The sequence below is a fragment of the Colletotrichum phormii genome, assembly GCF_030913505.1.
Source record: "Colletotrichum phormii strain CBS 102054 chromosome Unknown BDP81scaffold_31, whole genome shotgun sequence".
NCBI classification, from domain to species: Eukaryota; Fungi; Ascomycota; class Sordariomycetes; order Glomerellales; family Glomerellaceae; genus Colletotrichum; species Colletotrichum phormii.
Window position 1 is genome coordinate 336,262 of NW_026851473.1, and position 15,291 is coordinate 351,552.

At 49.6% G+C, this 15,291-nt stretch overlaps 4 protein-coding genes across 4 annotated transcripts; 3 read left to right on the forward strand and 1 right to left on the reverse strand.

Moving 5' to 3' along the window:
• Nucleotides 1–1,107: 1,107 nt before the first annotated feature.
• On the reverse strand, nucleotides 1,108–8,338 carry BDP81DRAFT_333053 (non-ribosomal peptide synthetase; the record flags this gene model as incomplete). The annotated part of the gene is made up of 2 exons (XM_060585643.1): nucleotides 1,108–7,884; nucleotides 7,934–8,338. 2 exons carry the CDS (start codon nucleotides 8,336–8,338, stop codon nucleotides 1,108–1,110), a joined length of 7,182 nt encoding a protein of 2,393 aa, XP_060439110.1.
• Nucleotides 8,339–10,523: 2,185 nt separating this feature from the next.
• BDP81DRAFT_485127 (MFS transporter) lies at nucleotides 10,524–12,309 on the forward strand (the record flags this gene model as incomplete). Its single annotated transcript, XM_060595139.1, has 2 exons — nucleotides 10,524–10,874; nucleotides 10,924–12,309. 2 exons carry the CDS (start codon nucleotides 10,524–10,526, stop codon nucleotides 12,262–12,264), a joined length of 1,692 nt encoding a protein of 563 aa, XP_060439111.1. The 3' UTR covers nucleotides 12,265–12,309.
• Nucleotides 12,310–13,361: 1,052 nt separating this feature from the next.
• Nucleotides 13,362–13,770, forward strand: BDP81DRAFT_440223 (uncharacterized protein). The gene has a single exon (XM_060591485.1). The coding sequence runs from the start codon at nucleotides 13,450–13,452 to the stop codon at nucleotides 13,639–13,641; it is 192 nt and encodes a 63-aa protein (XP_060439113.1). The 5' UTR covers nucleotides 13,362–13,449; the 3' UTR covers nucleotides 13,642–13,770.
• On the forward strand, nucleotides 13,362–14,720 carry BDP81DRAFT_505976 (uncharacterized protein). Its single transcript, XM_060595655.1, has one exon. The coding sequence runs from the start codon at nucleotides 13,846–13,848 to the stop codon at nucleotides 14,641–14,643; it is 798 nt and encodes a 265-aa protein (XP_060439112.1). The 5' UTR covers nucleotides 13,362–13,845; the 3' UTR covers nucleotides 14,644–14,720.
• Nucleotides 14,721–15,291: the final 571 nt, after the last annotated feature.

Genomic DNA, 15,291 nt, shown 5'->3' on the forward strand with positions numbered 1-15,291 from the left:
GTCTTTACCCTTTACGCCTCGGACTCGACCCCCAGACTCCCTAAAGCCCTTGTTCAAATCTCTTGTCTATTCAGTACATGAACCGCGCCCATGGGATCGGTACCTGAGCTATCCATACTACGGAGTACAGTGGATCACAATACAGCTTCGCTAACGACGAGATACGTCGGTACTTGGAGTTAAAGTGGCGCGAAATGGTCGCCAAGACATGACTCGACTTTCTGTGGCTACTGTTGCCGTGAGGTCGCACGAGAGTGTGCCAAGCAATCAAAAATGAGGAATTACAGGAGCGACAGCGAAATATGAACCGAAAACTTATGAGACATTGGATCCGTGGAAGCCACGGACAAGTGAGCAACAGCCGGCTCGGGATGTTGCCGCACCCCGAGACTCACAAGTTGTGTCTTCGAGCTGTTCTGTCACACTCACCAAGAAAGGGATTCGCCCCCGTTCGTAACAATTGATTGAAAGACCTCTTTAGCACAATAGATGACCTGAGAAAACGCTCTTAAGAATCTGCATTCTGCAAATCACGTCATTTGACCGCGTCAGCAGTTGTCTTGATTGCTCGGATTTGACTTTGGTATGCCAGCGCAGAGCCAAGGATCTCGACTGTTCCGAGCTCGTTAAGACGCTTCACGGGGTCGATGCTGAACTTTGCCGCTACCTTCCTTGCAAGTTCAGCTGGAGAGCCTCCCTTCACTGACCTTTCACATTGTAAACTCTGTTGCCTCAAAAGTGTATCATTATTAATTATTGCTCCCTTGTTGATACCGCGCTTATTTGCACTTCTAGCGACGACCGAATTATGACCTTGACACATTTTCAGAGGGAATGTAGACTCAGGAGAGCATCGATCCCCTGCGCCTTCGAGTTCCTTTGACCAGCACTAGGAAGCTTGAGAATCAAGCAACAAGTCATTTGGATGGATGATGATGCATTGAGGAAAACCACGCCATCATCTGTGATGCATTTTGGCATAAACCATTCAGTTCAATCTACTCACATCCTCCATCCTATCATAACCTTGCAAAGTTTCGACAAACAAGAGTCAAAAGCTCAAGCGTCTCACTTCTCTTCCAATATCTCCTACTACAAACTTGAATTCTACTCGATCGGTACAAAATCTGACGAGGGGCTGGGTGTTCTCAACGGTGCAACTACAACAGTTCCCGCCAGCTTCACGTCCCCCTCGTTCCCATATCCTAGGCGTTTCTGATCGGTCGAAGTTTGGGTCCATACTGGCGTTGTCGGCGTTCTTGAGAAGACCATTGGCCTCGGGATTGAAAGAGTCGGCTCGCTGGAGCTATCTCCATCCACACTACTTCTCCTACTTGTCTGCATATATCCTATGGCGAGCAGGTATCGCAGGCTCTTCCTGAGGGATGTTTTGACCGAGTCTTGATATTCCAGCTGGTTGTCAATTGACATTACCCCTAGAGGTTGGCCGAGTTTGCCGCCTGTATCTTCGACAAAATGAAGGACCGGCCACAGCCTGTGGCTTGGCCCTTTCGCCTCAACCTCCTCGTGCAGGCTTCTCAACCAACGTTTGGAGTCTGTCGGCTCCATTGCGCGGCCTGTTTCCTCTTTGACAATGTCCCAGTACTCTCCCATGGTGATACCGTTGAGGACTTTCTTGATAACGGGATAATCTCCGCTGTTTTCATGGTAGAAGCAGCTATCGAGGATGGTGTTGGCTACGAGATCAACACCTGCTGCAGCGAGCCACAGGTCGCGTTCGCTGTCATTGAACATCCCCATATCTAATGCACTGGCTGTCAATCGCCAAAGGAAATCATCCGTGTTGGAAATGCCATCGGAGGAGCTGCCCATGATCAAGCCAGGTTTCACAATTGTGGCCAAACAGCCGAAACCAGCACGAGTGAGTCGCTCAGCGTATCGCGCAACAAGGATCTCAGCAACGAATTTGGTCTGACTGTAGGCTGGATACGACTTCAGCTCCGCGGCGATTTCTTCGACATCGTCTGGAGAGGTGGACAAGTGACCGCCTGATACGTAAGTCAGCCGAACTGAACGAGATGCCGTCGCTTTTGTCAAAGCTGCGAGAATGTTGACCGTGGAAAGAACATTAGCTGGTGTCAAGGCCTGGAAGTCCGCCATCCAGTTGACAACTGCCCCATTGTGGACGACCGCATCGATCAAGTCACCATCGATACTTGAACCATCGAGTCGAGACCACAGGGCTTCTGCAAGACCAAGATGTGGAAGAGATAGATCGCCATGCCAAACTTCGATACGGTTGACGTACTCTTCTTGCCACCAGCTGCTACCACGAGCAAGAGACAAGAGTCGCTCAGTGGCGTGGGCTGAGTCTTGACCTCTAACTAACACCACGACCTTGCGACTCTGCGGCAGCTGCAAGATTTGAGCCAGCAGTTGGTTTCCGAGAAACCCGGTAGCTCCTGTTAAGAGGATGATCTGAGGGGCATGTATAGTCTCAACCACTGCATGTGATCTCGGCAACAGCGAGGCTGCAAGGACTTGATCATGAACTTCAATCTCCTGCATCAAGTCGATAGTGGTGTCATCGTGAGATCCTTGCTGATCTTCAATGACCAATTGAGCAATATCTCTGACGGTTGCCGCGCTGTTCATATACTTTTGGATAGGGATGCTGACATTGTAGCTCTTTCGAACGAATGTTGACAAAGAGATGACCTGGATAGAGTCCATCCCAGCGTAGTAAGGGTTGAAGTTGTGACCACGCAGGACTTTCGATCTCCGGGGATCACCAACCGATAGGAGCTGAGCCAGCTTGTTGCTAATGCTCAGAGCAATGTGCTCGCTAGCTGCTAGCATGTCGGCGTCTTCATCAATAATGCCGCTTCCTAGCTTGTCTGTAATGCTCGAAGCCGAAGCATCTTCCTTCAGAGTGCGCCGATCAAGCTTTCCAGTCGGGGTGAATGGAATGTTTTCGACGGGGATCAAGTGCGAAGGAACCATGTAGGCAGGAAGCACCGAAGCCAGCTGCTGTTTCAAGCGATCAGCAAGCCCCTCGATGATGTCCCTCTTCTCCGCAAAACCAAAACCATGGTTTTCCAGCTGGATGAAAGCAACCAGCGACTTGCTTGAAGATCCTGAAAGTACGATTGCATCAACAGCTACGATAGAGCCCGAGGGCAACAGCTGGGCGAGTTGATGTTCCACTTCTCCGGGCTCAACTCTCTGTCCGCGCAATTTGATTTGTGTATCTTTTCGTCCAAGATAGGATATCGAACCATCGGAGTTCAGCATTCCGAGATCGCCTGTTTTATACATTCTTCTGAGTGCACTACCAGCTTCGATCTCGGTGATCCAGGCTGGATTGGTGATGAACGACTTGGCTGTTTTGTCTGCATCACCGAGATATCCACGAGCAAGACTTGGCCCTTCGATCAAAAGCTCGCCGACACTACCAATTGGTGCCAGGATGTCATGATTGCTCGGATCGACGATCCAGGTGAGGGTTTTGGCTCCATGACCAATGGAGTCTGTCTTGAACCCACCGCTGCTGATATCAGCGGTGGTACAGACACTGCCTTCGCAAGGCCCGTAAGCATTGATGAGCTGCACGATCCCAGACCAGGTCTCGATGCAATCCATTGTCATAGCTTCTCCACCCATGCAGATAGTCTTCATGCTGGGAAAATCTTTTGGCTCAAGAGTTCGTGCGAAAGACGGTGTGAAGAAGGCCCAATTCGCCTGAGATCTCGAAACAAAATCTGCGAGGTTGTTCATCCTCTCTTCATCAGACGGCACACAGATACAAGCTCCAAGAACGAACGAATTGATGATCTCAATGATGCTGACGTCAAAGACATGGGATGAGAATTGGAGGATCCTTGAGGTCTTGGACATGTGCATCCCATCAGAATGAGCATTGGCCGCAGAACACAAGGTCTTGTGTTCTTGAACGACACCTTTAGGCTGTCCAGTGCTGCCAGATGTGAAGATCACAGTTGCGGCATTGCATGGTTGAACGTCGTGATTGGAAAAGGTGGCCACTCCAACTTCCTCAACCTTGGCGAAGAAAATGGAGTCAACAACAACAGTGTGAACATCCAGTCCAGAGAACGAATCTGCATTGGCACTAGAAGCAACGACCACTTTTGCCATCGTGTTGTTGACAATGAACGCTTTACGGTCAGGTGGATGTGCGGGGTCAAGAGGTACCATCGCTCCTCCAGCTTTGAGAATGGCAAGCATCGAGACGATGGTATACATCGACTTTTCGAAGCAGTAAGGTACCATCTTCTCTGGCCCAACACCCAGCTCCATCAAAACTCTAGCAAGCTGAGATGCCATTGTGTCGAGTTGGGAAAAGGTGAGAAGACCATCCCACGCGAAAACAGCTTGAGAGTCAGGCTGGGTGCGCACGTGTTCCTCAAAAATGGCGTGAACACACGAATCAATCGTTTGAGTCGGATGCTGATTCCACTTCGACATATTGGCAAGATCCTTTGCAAGGGGTCTGCGGAAGAACTCATTCAGGACTTGGTGTTCCGAAGATGCCAGGAACTCAAGAGCGCTTTCGAAATAGTCGACGAGGCGTTCCATGTGGAGAGGTTCGATGTACCGAGGATCGTAGTTTAAATTCAAAAAGACCTCATGCTGCGCAAGATTGCACTCGAACATTACAGCGTGAGATCTGAACTTGTCAAGGTCCTGAGGCCTGTGAAAGCCGACGAATGGACCGCCCGTCATAGCCATATCGACCTCTGGCTGTACGATCATCATGGTTTGGAAGTCGCAGGCTGATCGGCATGAAGAATTGATGCGAGCAATGTTCTGTATTCCTATCTGCTCGAACGGAATCATGTTGATTGTGCTCATCTGTATGCTGTCAAGCAAGTCGCGCACAGTCGACGTGCCATTGCATCGTATCCTCAGTGGAACAGTCGCGATGATTGGCCCGAGAATGGCTTCAATGTTGTCAAAAGGAGCATTCCTTCCAGACGATGTAACACCGAAGACGATATCGTCAGAATTGCTAAAGCGGCTGATGACCAATCCCCAAGCTGCTCGCAGCACTGTAGTCGTGGTGGCATCTGTGCTTGATGATGGTACAGGGACCTGTCGACGGGCAAAAGCTGGACCTTGATGCTCTAGGGCACCATGCACTGCGGATGGCTTCCTCGGGAACGATGCAAATTCTGCTCCCTCAAAGACTGAGCTCCAGTACCTCGATGCAGATTCCATATGCATGTCCTTGAAATGCTTCATGAACGACGCAAAGGAAGTTTCAGCTGGCTTCAGAGCACCATGGAACGCATCCCGTACTGATTGAAAAGTGAGGCCAACAGCTTGGCCATCAGTCACAGCGTGGTGCACCGTCCATACCATGTGACAAGCGTCCCCGTTTGCGGCATAGACAATACCGAACCGATTGAGGGGCATTCCAAAGGTTGATGGTGCGTTCAAGTCCATCTCAAGATACTCTTCGAGGTTGAAACTCTCATTCCAAGACAGGTTCTCACGGACGATGACTTGGAGTATACCCGAAGAAAAGGTATCAACCATTCGAACGCGGAGCATTCCATGGGTCTCGGCAACAGTCTCCCAAGCCATCTTCAACCTTGCAATATCGATGTCGACGTGGAGGTCAAGAACGTATTGAACCAAGTAAGAGTTGGAAGTTGAAGAAGATAGTGCCATGAGACCTTCTTGCAACGGAGTACAAGGAAATGCATCTTCAATGTCTTCTGTGCCAATAGCACATTCGTAGGAAATCTCGTCGAGTACATCCCCGAAGCTTTCTTTGTTTACAAGCTCGAACGACCGTATCTCAACTGTAGTCTTCTTGAACTCAGTCGCAAGTCGGCAAAGATCGTGCAAAGATGGACTCTTGAAAATCTGAGCAACACTCAATTGCAACCCTTTTCTGCGAGCAGCCGTGACTAGGCTGATGGCCGCGAGTGAGTCTCCGCCAAGACGGAAGAAACTACTCGAAGCCAAGATCGCGACAGACTGAATACCAAGGACTTCAGCCCAGAGGTTCCGCATGAGACGGAGCTGTGGTGTCTCTTCAACCTGTATGAGAGAGTCGGTCTGGGCGAAGAGGTAGAACTGCTCGACAGTCAAGGACGCGGCTTCATGTCGGAGTCTCTTGACATCCGCCTTGCCATTTGGGCTCAAGGGGAAACCAGAGAGAGGGATATATATCGATGGGCGCATCCATGATGGAAGCTTTTGAGATATCTCTTCTTCGACTTCGGGGATTGCCTCTAGGAGAGGTGGGTACCGCCGAGTCATGATATAGCTTGACATATTGTCTGGTCGTTGGTTAGACTCTCTGTCAAGGCAAACAAAAGCGACGAGCACTTTAGACTGTGCCTTCGTATCTTGAGTCGGTCGATTGAGCACATCTACGACGATGTCGGGAGTGCGGAACGCTGCTCGAAGATGGTACTCAACCTCTGAAGCTTCCAGACGTTGCCCGGATATTTTGAGTTGAGTGTCCTTCCGGCCTTCAAAGTGAATTACACCGTTCTCGTCAAAGCGACACAGGTCTCCGGTTTTGTACAGTCTAGACCGTCGACCATGTTTAGCAAGCCAAGGCGGATCTCGAACAAAAGCTTGGTTTGGACCTTCGTTGTCTGCAAAGTTCAAGTAACCCCTTGCAAGTTGAGGGCTCTCAAGGAGCAGCTCGCCAGCTGCTCCCAGGGGTGACAAACGATTGGGATCCTCAGGGTCGGTAATCCAACACAGCGTACCAACGCCGCGTCCAATCGCCCCTGCCTTGGATGAAAGTGACAATGGGTGCATAGTAGAGAACACCGTGTTCTCAGTAGGGCCGTACGCATGAATAAGATTGCGGCCGGCCGCCCACGTCTCAATATTGTCTTGGCCCAGAGGCTCGCCGCCGATGACCACAGTTGTTAAGCCAGGAACCGCAAAAGGCTCCAGTAGACGAATAACTGAAGGCGTGAAGAATGCCCAGTTCACTCTCTTCTCTTGAATGACAGCTGTGATGTTGTCTAGCCGCTCATCTGTTGATGGAATGACTACACATCCCCCGAAGGCAAGTGTAGTCAAGATCTCCGCAATCGATGCATCAAAAGTGTGTCGAGCATATTGGAGAGTCCTGGTGTTTTGATTAAAACTAGTCGCCTGACCGTGAGCCATGACACTTGATGCGCACGCAGCGTGGTCAATCATCACACCTTTTGGTTCTCCAGTGCTTCCTGAGGTGAACATGATATACGCTAGGTTCCATGGGCGAACGGTCGAAGCGCTTCTAGAGATGAGGGCAGGGGCCTTGTCGGCCCAAGAATTGCCCAAGCCAAACACTTCCTGGGAGAAGTGTAGCAGGTGCTGGATATACACTTCGGAACACATAATAACCTTGGCCTGGATTTGGTCTAAAATGGAAGAGATTCGGTTGTCGGGCTGTGAGGGGTCCAAGGGAACGAATGCGCCGCCGGCCTTGAGAACTGCCACAGTGGCTACGATATTCCACATGCTCTTGTCAAAGAATAGAGCAACCGTAGATTCGGGGCCGACACCGCGCTCGCGAAGCTCTTGAGCAACTCTGGAAGAAGCTGCGTCAAGCTCAGTGTATGACATGAGACCGTCCCATGCATCCACAGCTGGGCTAAGGGGAGAATTCCGGATGCGTTTGTCGATCATATCGCTCACATTTGTATCGACATGATCCGGAGAGCGTTGATTCCAGTCAAGGCACTGTTGGTAGTCGCGGTCGTTCATGAGCTCAATCTCAGAAACTCTAGAGTAAGGGCGTGAGACAAGGTTCTCCAACACCTGACGGAAGGTGGATAGAATGCATCTAGCTTGCCAGTCTGATAGACAAGATACAGTGTATTCACACCTCAATATGATGCCTCGGGTGAAGTGGTCCCGGTTGGCAGCAAAGAGCACTTCGACCTGAATACGTTCAGTAAGAGTTCATGAGCAATTACAGATAGTGACTCACATCTTGAAAGACTCCTTTCAAACTTGCTAATGACGGTCCATTCTCAAATGTTTGAAGATCTTCCTCAAGAGCAGAGACAGATAGCGCATGTCTGAAGATATCCTCGTCCGCAGATTGAGTTGTCTGCGGGGTGTCAAGTCCGCCTTGGAGAAGAGGTAACACCCTGTCACCTCGATCAATGCTTTTGCTCCAAAGTTTCCAGGCCTTTTCTTTGCCTTGGAAAGCCAAGCAGATACTCCCACTTGGTGAGAAAGCCTGCAAACATATTGCGCACGCAAGTCGAACAATGGAGGAGGCCGAGCATTGAGCTTGTTCCTTGAGACTCTGGAACTTGTGATGCTGGAAGAAAATAACCTCGGCAGACCTCGAGGGTGGGCGGGGAGTGAGAGAGGCTGAAGGTGTCATTCTTCAATTTCAAGTCTTCCTCGTTGACTTAGAATTGCAACTGGCAATAGAGGAAATAGAAGTTTGACAGTAAGCTGCTGTGAACTAAGGTCTCTGTAGATATCGATAATTCGCAGAGGTTTTTCGAATGTACAGGATGGTGGTAGACCGGTTTGGGGGCCGGTCATCCAACTCTTAAGACTCCTGTCTTTCGACTCGTCTTTGTCGGTGCAAGAAAGATAGATGAACGCGTCGACCGTCGTTCTGGGGCACAGAGAGCACATCATTTCCGAGGTTCGACTGCGCCCCAAGAATGAAAATCTCTTTAACAGGCTGATTTCATCATCATAGCATCCGATTTTGCCTCTGCAAGGGGATGGTCACACACGCCCAGCGTATTGGGGCGTAAGGATGGTGGTTGCCTCGCCTCCATCCTGTTGCGGGACAAGCTTCATCACATCCTTCGAGGTTCCTTGCCGATACTCCCTACTAACCCTTGGTGAGCAGACGACAGTCTCATCAGATTCTCCGCAGTCACCGAGCTAATTTCAAGAAATGAGGTAAGACTACGGGCGATTCGTCAGCACCGTGATTGCCGGAACACCGCAGCCTGGAATATTGGGACCCACGCCGTATGAAGGGCTCGTCACACAAGGAGGCTATTGAGAAGTTAGAGGCCAATCGAGACCATCGGGCACAGATGACAGGAACTTTTTTCTTGAACATGTACAGCCTCTGTCCGTGCTGTTTCAGGGGAATGGTCGGGATGCTGATCCATCCACGTCAATCTAGCCATATCCCTCGGGCGAGATATGTGTTGACGACAGGCTAACGTACGAGCGAGACTAGTTACCGAACGGGAAGTAAAAATCAGTTTTGAGACACGAAATTGTGTTATTTATCACAAACTTCTCGTGCTTATTATGCTTGGTAGAAAATTCCAATGATGATATCGACTAAATAAGTTGTCATTGAGACAAGTTGTGATTTGCCTGAAGTAGGCTCACCTTGAATCTCAGATGGGACGGCAATGCAGCCTTACCATGTCGGTAGTGACCGATTGCAGCTGCAATAATACGCAGGTCGAGGGTGGGGCATATTATTCTTCTCTGAATGTTGGTCTCGGCTAGAAAGCGAATTCGTTCTTCGTCTGCGGGCGTTGCGAGTCCTCTCTGACGGCTTGTCGCTTTTGGACTAGTTAGGAAATCAGATGGGATCTGTCAACCGAAGTGGGCATATGGAGACGAGGGCCATACCATAATAGCCTTTACCTTCTCTGGAAGGTGAGAATTAGTCGCACTTATGCGATTCGGAAGTCCGATCCTGCCAATCAACTGGAAAAGCGACTGGAAGCTTTCACCAACTTCCAAGCTGTCGGATGCAATCGAAAGGACTCATTTTGTTGCGTTCCCAACAGACCTGGTTGAAGGATGAGACCACTGATCAGCAGCTTCCTGTTCTGGTATCTTTCTGTCTAGGATGAGAGTCTTTTCCTGAGTGTTTCTTCGTATCTGACTGGGCTGAACCACAGTTGCGCCGCAAGGATTGACGCTAAGAGTTGTGCAACCCATGTCAACCCAATGATGATGGAGATCACAAACCCAAGGCTATCCTCGGGTCTTGGGAGTGCTGCATTTTGCCTCATATTTCCTCAATGAGCGCTTACCCTAGACACCAAGCTTCCCGGATGTCTGTCCGGCAACACACAACCCCTTGGCTGTCGGTCATGTCTGGATCCAGGATGCTCAACCGATAGGAACGATGGAACACCATTACTAGTGGGTCGACCCCTCCAGTTCGTCCAGACTGCAAGTCTAGATCACCGAGATTTGTATTGTAGCGTAAGCACTGTCCCGGGCTGGCTTTCCCGAGGGCCGGGATGCTGGACGTGCTAGTCAAATGTGACAGGATTCATGAGAATGAGAATCAATCCCAGTCAGCTCTTAGATTTTCAGCGGTGAATTGCTACCTCATCGCGACATGGCATTAAAAATGTTTTTGTTCACATTTAGGAATGTCTGGCGCCATGATTTCTGACTGTAGCTGCCCTCGGCACGACACCCCGGGTTCACATGCAGACTTCGCCTCGCACTCTCGTGCTTTTGTCCGTACATTTACTGAAAACCCCCCACATCGAGAGTTTTCTTGAATATCAGTTATACTCATATGTCTCATGATGGCGCCATTTGAATCAGAGAAGACAACAATGGTTGACATTGGCCAGAACGATTCCTTGCCATCCACCTCAAGCAGCTCGAACCGCGGCTCTATCACCGGAGAACCAGGCGTCATCGTTGACAAAAAAAGTAACAATGCACTATCGACTGTTGAGAAGCCTATAGAAGCCGAGGAAGCGGCCAACTCGGACGAAGCCGACGATGCCGGCGTAGATTATCCCAAAGGCCTTAGGCTGGTTTTGATAATCTTTGGACTGGCCATGGCTGTGTTCTTGGTCTTCCTTGACATGACGCTCATTGCTACCGCTATTCCGGCTATCACGAACCAATTCAATTCTCTCCAACATGTTGGATGGTATGGCTCTGCCTACATGCTCAGCGCAAGTCAATCTTTCATGAGTCTCATCATTCCCGCTAACAAACATTAAGCTTTGCTCATTCCAACTCGTCTACGGAAAGTGCTTTGAGCTCTTTTCACTCAAGTGGACCTTTATGGTGGCCATCGCATTCAGAGAAGTCGGATTGGCTGTCTGCGGAAGCGCCCCTAACTCAATTGTTTTCATTGTTGGACGAGCCATCACTGGGATTGGCTGCAGTGGCATCATCATCGGCGCCTGGGTAGTCCTCGCACACAGTGTACCCATTCGTCAACGTGCTGTCTACACTGGATTTCTCGGCGCATTCTCAGGAGTCGGTGGCATCATCGGACCCCTTATTTCCGGAGCGTTGACTGACAGCCATCTCTCCTGGCGATGGGCGTTTTACGTTAGCATACCACTCGGAGTCGCGACGTTGGCATTGATCTTCTTCTGCTTTCGTCCACCGCAGCAGCCCGACCATAAACATCCTAGGACTCTCAAGCAGAAGCTCATGGAGTTTGACATTCTCGGACTCTCAATCTTCTTTGCTTGCATGATCTGTCTATTATTGGCCCTGCAATGGGGTGGATCCCAGTTCGCTTGGAACAGCGCCCCGATGATTGGATTGTTGGTTGCCTTTGGTGTTCTGCTCATCGGTTTCATTGGTGTTGAAATGTGGAAAGGAGACAACGCCGCCCTGCCTCCTCGCCTGATGAAGATGCGAAATATCGCATTCGCTTGTTTCTACGCTGCATGCGTTGATGCAGCCTACTACACAGCTGATATCTGGCTGCCAATCTGGTTCCAGGCTATCAAGGGAGAGTCTGCCAGAGAATCCGGCATCAAGCTCGTTCCCTATGTTGGCGGAGAAGTTCTTGCCGCTCTAACCGCCGGTTACCTTGTCACTTTCACAGGGTGGTACAACCCCTTCATGCTTATAGCGACCGTTTTGGGGTCTTTGGGTCTTGGCTTGATGACGACTTTTGAGCTCGACACCGGTCCGAGCAAATGGGTCACTTTCCCCGTAATCGCCGGCGTGGGAATTGGTCTGGGATCCCAGCAGCCGATGATGGGTGTCCAATCGACCCTCGCACTCTCTGATATACCTGCTGGTACAGCTGCTGTCACTTTGTTCCAGAATTTAGGGCCAGCCATCCTGATGTCTGTCGCGAACACCGTCTTTGCTAATGGTTTAACAAAGCATCTGCATGGCACAGGAGGACTTGATGGCCAAACCATTGCCGACATGGGGGCTACGAATCTGAAAGATATGATTCCGCGGGATCTACTTCCGGCTATCATTGAAGCATATAACAAGACGCTTAAGGAGACTTTTACGGTGCCGATGGCTGTCGCGGTCATCTCCATCGTCGGGGTTCTAGGCATGAAGTGGGAAAAGTTGCCTGGATAGGTCAGCCCCCTCTCACAATGTCGCATCCCGGATAATATGGCTGAGTTACACGAAAAATACTATTGCTTTCAAATTTGTTTTAGCTTGTGGATAGTTGATTTAGTCCCATTTACCTACTGGAACGAGATCGATGTCTGTGAAGGTAACCACCCTTGGTTTTGTGAGGGTAAGGCATCTACGTGACTAAGAACCCATAACTTAACTACAAAGGTATTATGATAAAGATAGGCGATTGGAGTCTCTACGTTTCTTAAAGTCTTGAGTTTAACTTGAATTTGTTGTCATATTGTCTGTTATATAGGCTCCAAACTGGGCGCTTTTGCTCATGCATTTCGTCTTTGTTGCCAGATGACTGACATCACTTCCGAATCCCGTCCTTCTAGTTCTGAACTCTAGAAGCAATACCTGCAATTCATTCAGTAGTCAGAAGATAGAACTACTTTAGCAGGTGGTTGTCTTAGTACTACAAGATCTAGGGTGTTTGAAGGATAGTCTGTCTTAAGGTAAGTAGTTTCCAACGGGATGTAACGGAACGCTTCACAAGAGGATGGTATCCAAGTGGAGAGTATCGTACTCAGACCTAATCACAGCCTGTCCCAGGAAAGGTCCTGGATGGTAATAGAGGCTGACAGATCTAGAGCATCAAAAAGGACTTTGGTCGAATGAGACGAAAGATATAACCGAAAAGAAATTTTCCTAGCGCTGAGTAGGAATACCAGTAAGACTCCCAACAGGATGTTGCCAAAGTGAACCAACACAAATCTGACAGGTGAGATTCCTCTTAGGGAAAGATGGAGCATTTCGGCAGGGTTGTTCCGCGCGTTAGCTGCCGTTGGTCCAATACGCATGTTATCAAGCAAACATGTTTGCTACTCATCATAACAGGACTGGCCCCGGCATTATTGCCTCACCCGTCCAAACTTCTGCCTGGATCGTTTAGCCAATGGAAGAAGGAAGATCAAGGTATAAACCTGCTTATCTTCTTCAGCGGCCCTGTCGAAACGGGTCATTCGTGCCCACCTCCTCTAGGAGAGTATCACCTTTCTCCACAGTGTGGCATATTGCCTTCAAGGGCTAGCAGGGTCTGGGGTATACAAGAAATGTATTTAAGATCTGTTCAGTCCGACAGATTAGGGGACATTCAGGGCCGAAGAGCTTCACCTCAGAATCATCGATACTATCAACATGACGCCTCTCTTCCGAGCTGATCAAGTCGGCTCACTCATTCGACCTGCCTTCCTGCTCGAGGAAAGAGGTTCTTTGGGCTTTTACGACAGCAAGTTATCCGAAGACCAGGCCGCTGCCACATCTGCCTCTATCAAATACGCGGTTCAGAAGCAAATTAAGCTCGGCATTAGGCCCATCACCTCTGGCTAATATGAGAGAACTATTTTCTTCAGCGGCTTGTTTGAGAATCTTCAGGGGATGACAGTGAAAGATGACCTCAGGGTTCCTCAAGACTTCCGACCCAACCTGCCAACCTTCATCTGGCTAGCTAAGATGGGATAAAATCACTTCTCTGCCGTACCCGCGACAGGAAAGATCAAATTCGTGGACTCGGCTTACGTTCTCGCCTGGGACATGATCAAGAAGACGCTCCCTCAAGAACGCTGGAAGGATTGTAAGATGTCCATACCGTCCATCTCCTGGCAACACATGTACCTTGCAAACGGCACAGCATTTTCCCCTGGGGTTTACACCTCTGACAAGGACTACTTTATCGACTTGGCGGCAGCATTTCGTTCAGAGATCCAAGCTCTCTATGACGCAGGTCTCCGATCGATACAGGTGGATGACCCGAATTTGACTTTCTTCGTCACCAAGGACTTTCGGGAGGGTCTTAGGGGCGACGGCGTTGACCCCGAAGCATTGCTGGATCTCTACATTTGGGCGCACAACCAAGTTCTGAGAGATCTACCAGCTGATCTGCATATGGGCATCCATCTTTGTCGCGGCAATATGCCTGGTCAGCCATCCTTTGCCAAAGGATCCTACGAAAAGATTGCCGCCAAGGTCTTCCCCAAGCTCAATTATCAGACATTCTACCTAGAATTTGATGACCCTCGAGTATCTGGGCACTTTGAGCCGTTGAGATTTGTTCCGCAAGGAAAGAACGTGGTTCTTGGTCTCGTATCGACGAAGGTTGCAGACCTTGATAACAAAGATGCATTAGTGAGGGTCTATGAGGCTGCTGAAGTCATGGCGAAGGGGCAGAGACGGAACGTCTCAGATGTGTTGGCAGATTCACTCGCTGTGAGCCCCCAGTGTGGCCGCGCTAGCTTCATTATCAACCATGATGTAGCTACTGAGGACAGAATGTGGGAAAAGCTCGTCCTTGTGAGAGACGTGGCGAGGTCTATTTGGGAAGATGCCGTTTAATTAGGGTTTGCGCTCCATGTCAATTCTGTATTGATGTCCAACGCAACCATTTATCGAACTAAACACCTAAGATAAGCAACATTTACTCGGAGACTTCAGACTGTAATTGAGTTTGTTCCGACTGCGATACACCTGGGCATGCGGCGCACAACCTTCAGAGACGTTTGATCTCGGGCCATGACGGGATGGCAGTTTTAACACAACGTACTTAGAGTATCAGCGCAGGCGGTGACTTCAAACTTGAATGACAAAAGAAAAATGACGATGATGGCCTCGAATGGTACTGTCTCTAGAATCTCATTTAGTCTGTAGCACAAACAAACATTACTGATCCCAAGTCTCAGGGTGTAGCTTAGTCCATAATGATTTGAGATCGGAGGCGGCGTTCCAAACAAGCGCCGAGGCCGAGATGGAAGGTGGGCCGCGGAGCCATGTCCCGGACAACAACCTTTTCGATGGTCGTACTTTGGGATCCGTCCCTCATTCGCAGTTTTTCTTAAGAGTACTTCATTCTTAGAATACCCTGTATCATTGAGAGACCCGAAACCGAGCAAGATGGGGCACGAAGAGAAAATGGGCGGATCGCAACGCAGATCAGCGCCTTAAGGGGTCAAGCCTCCATGCCCTTACACCAACCTCGATTTGTGC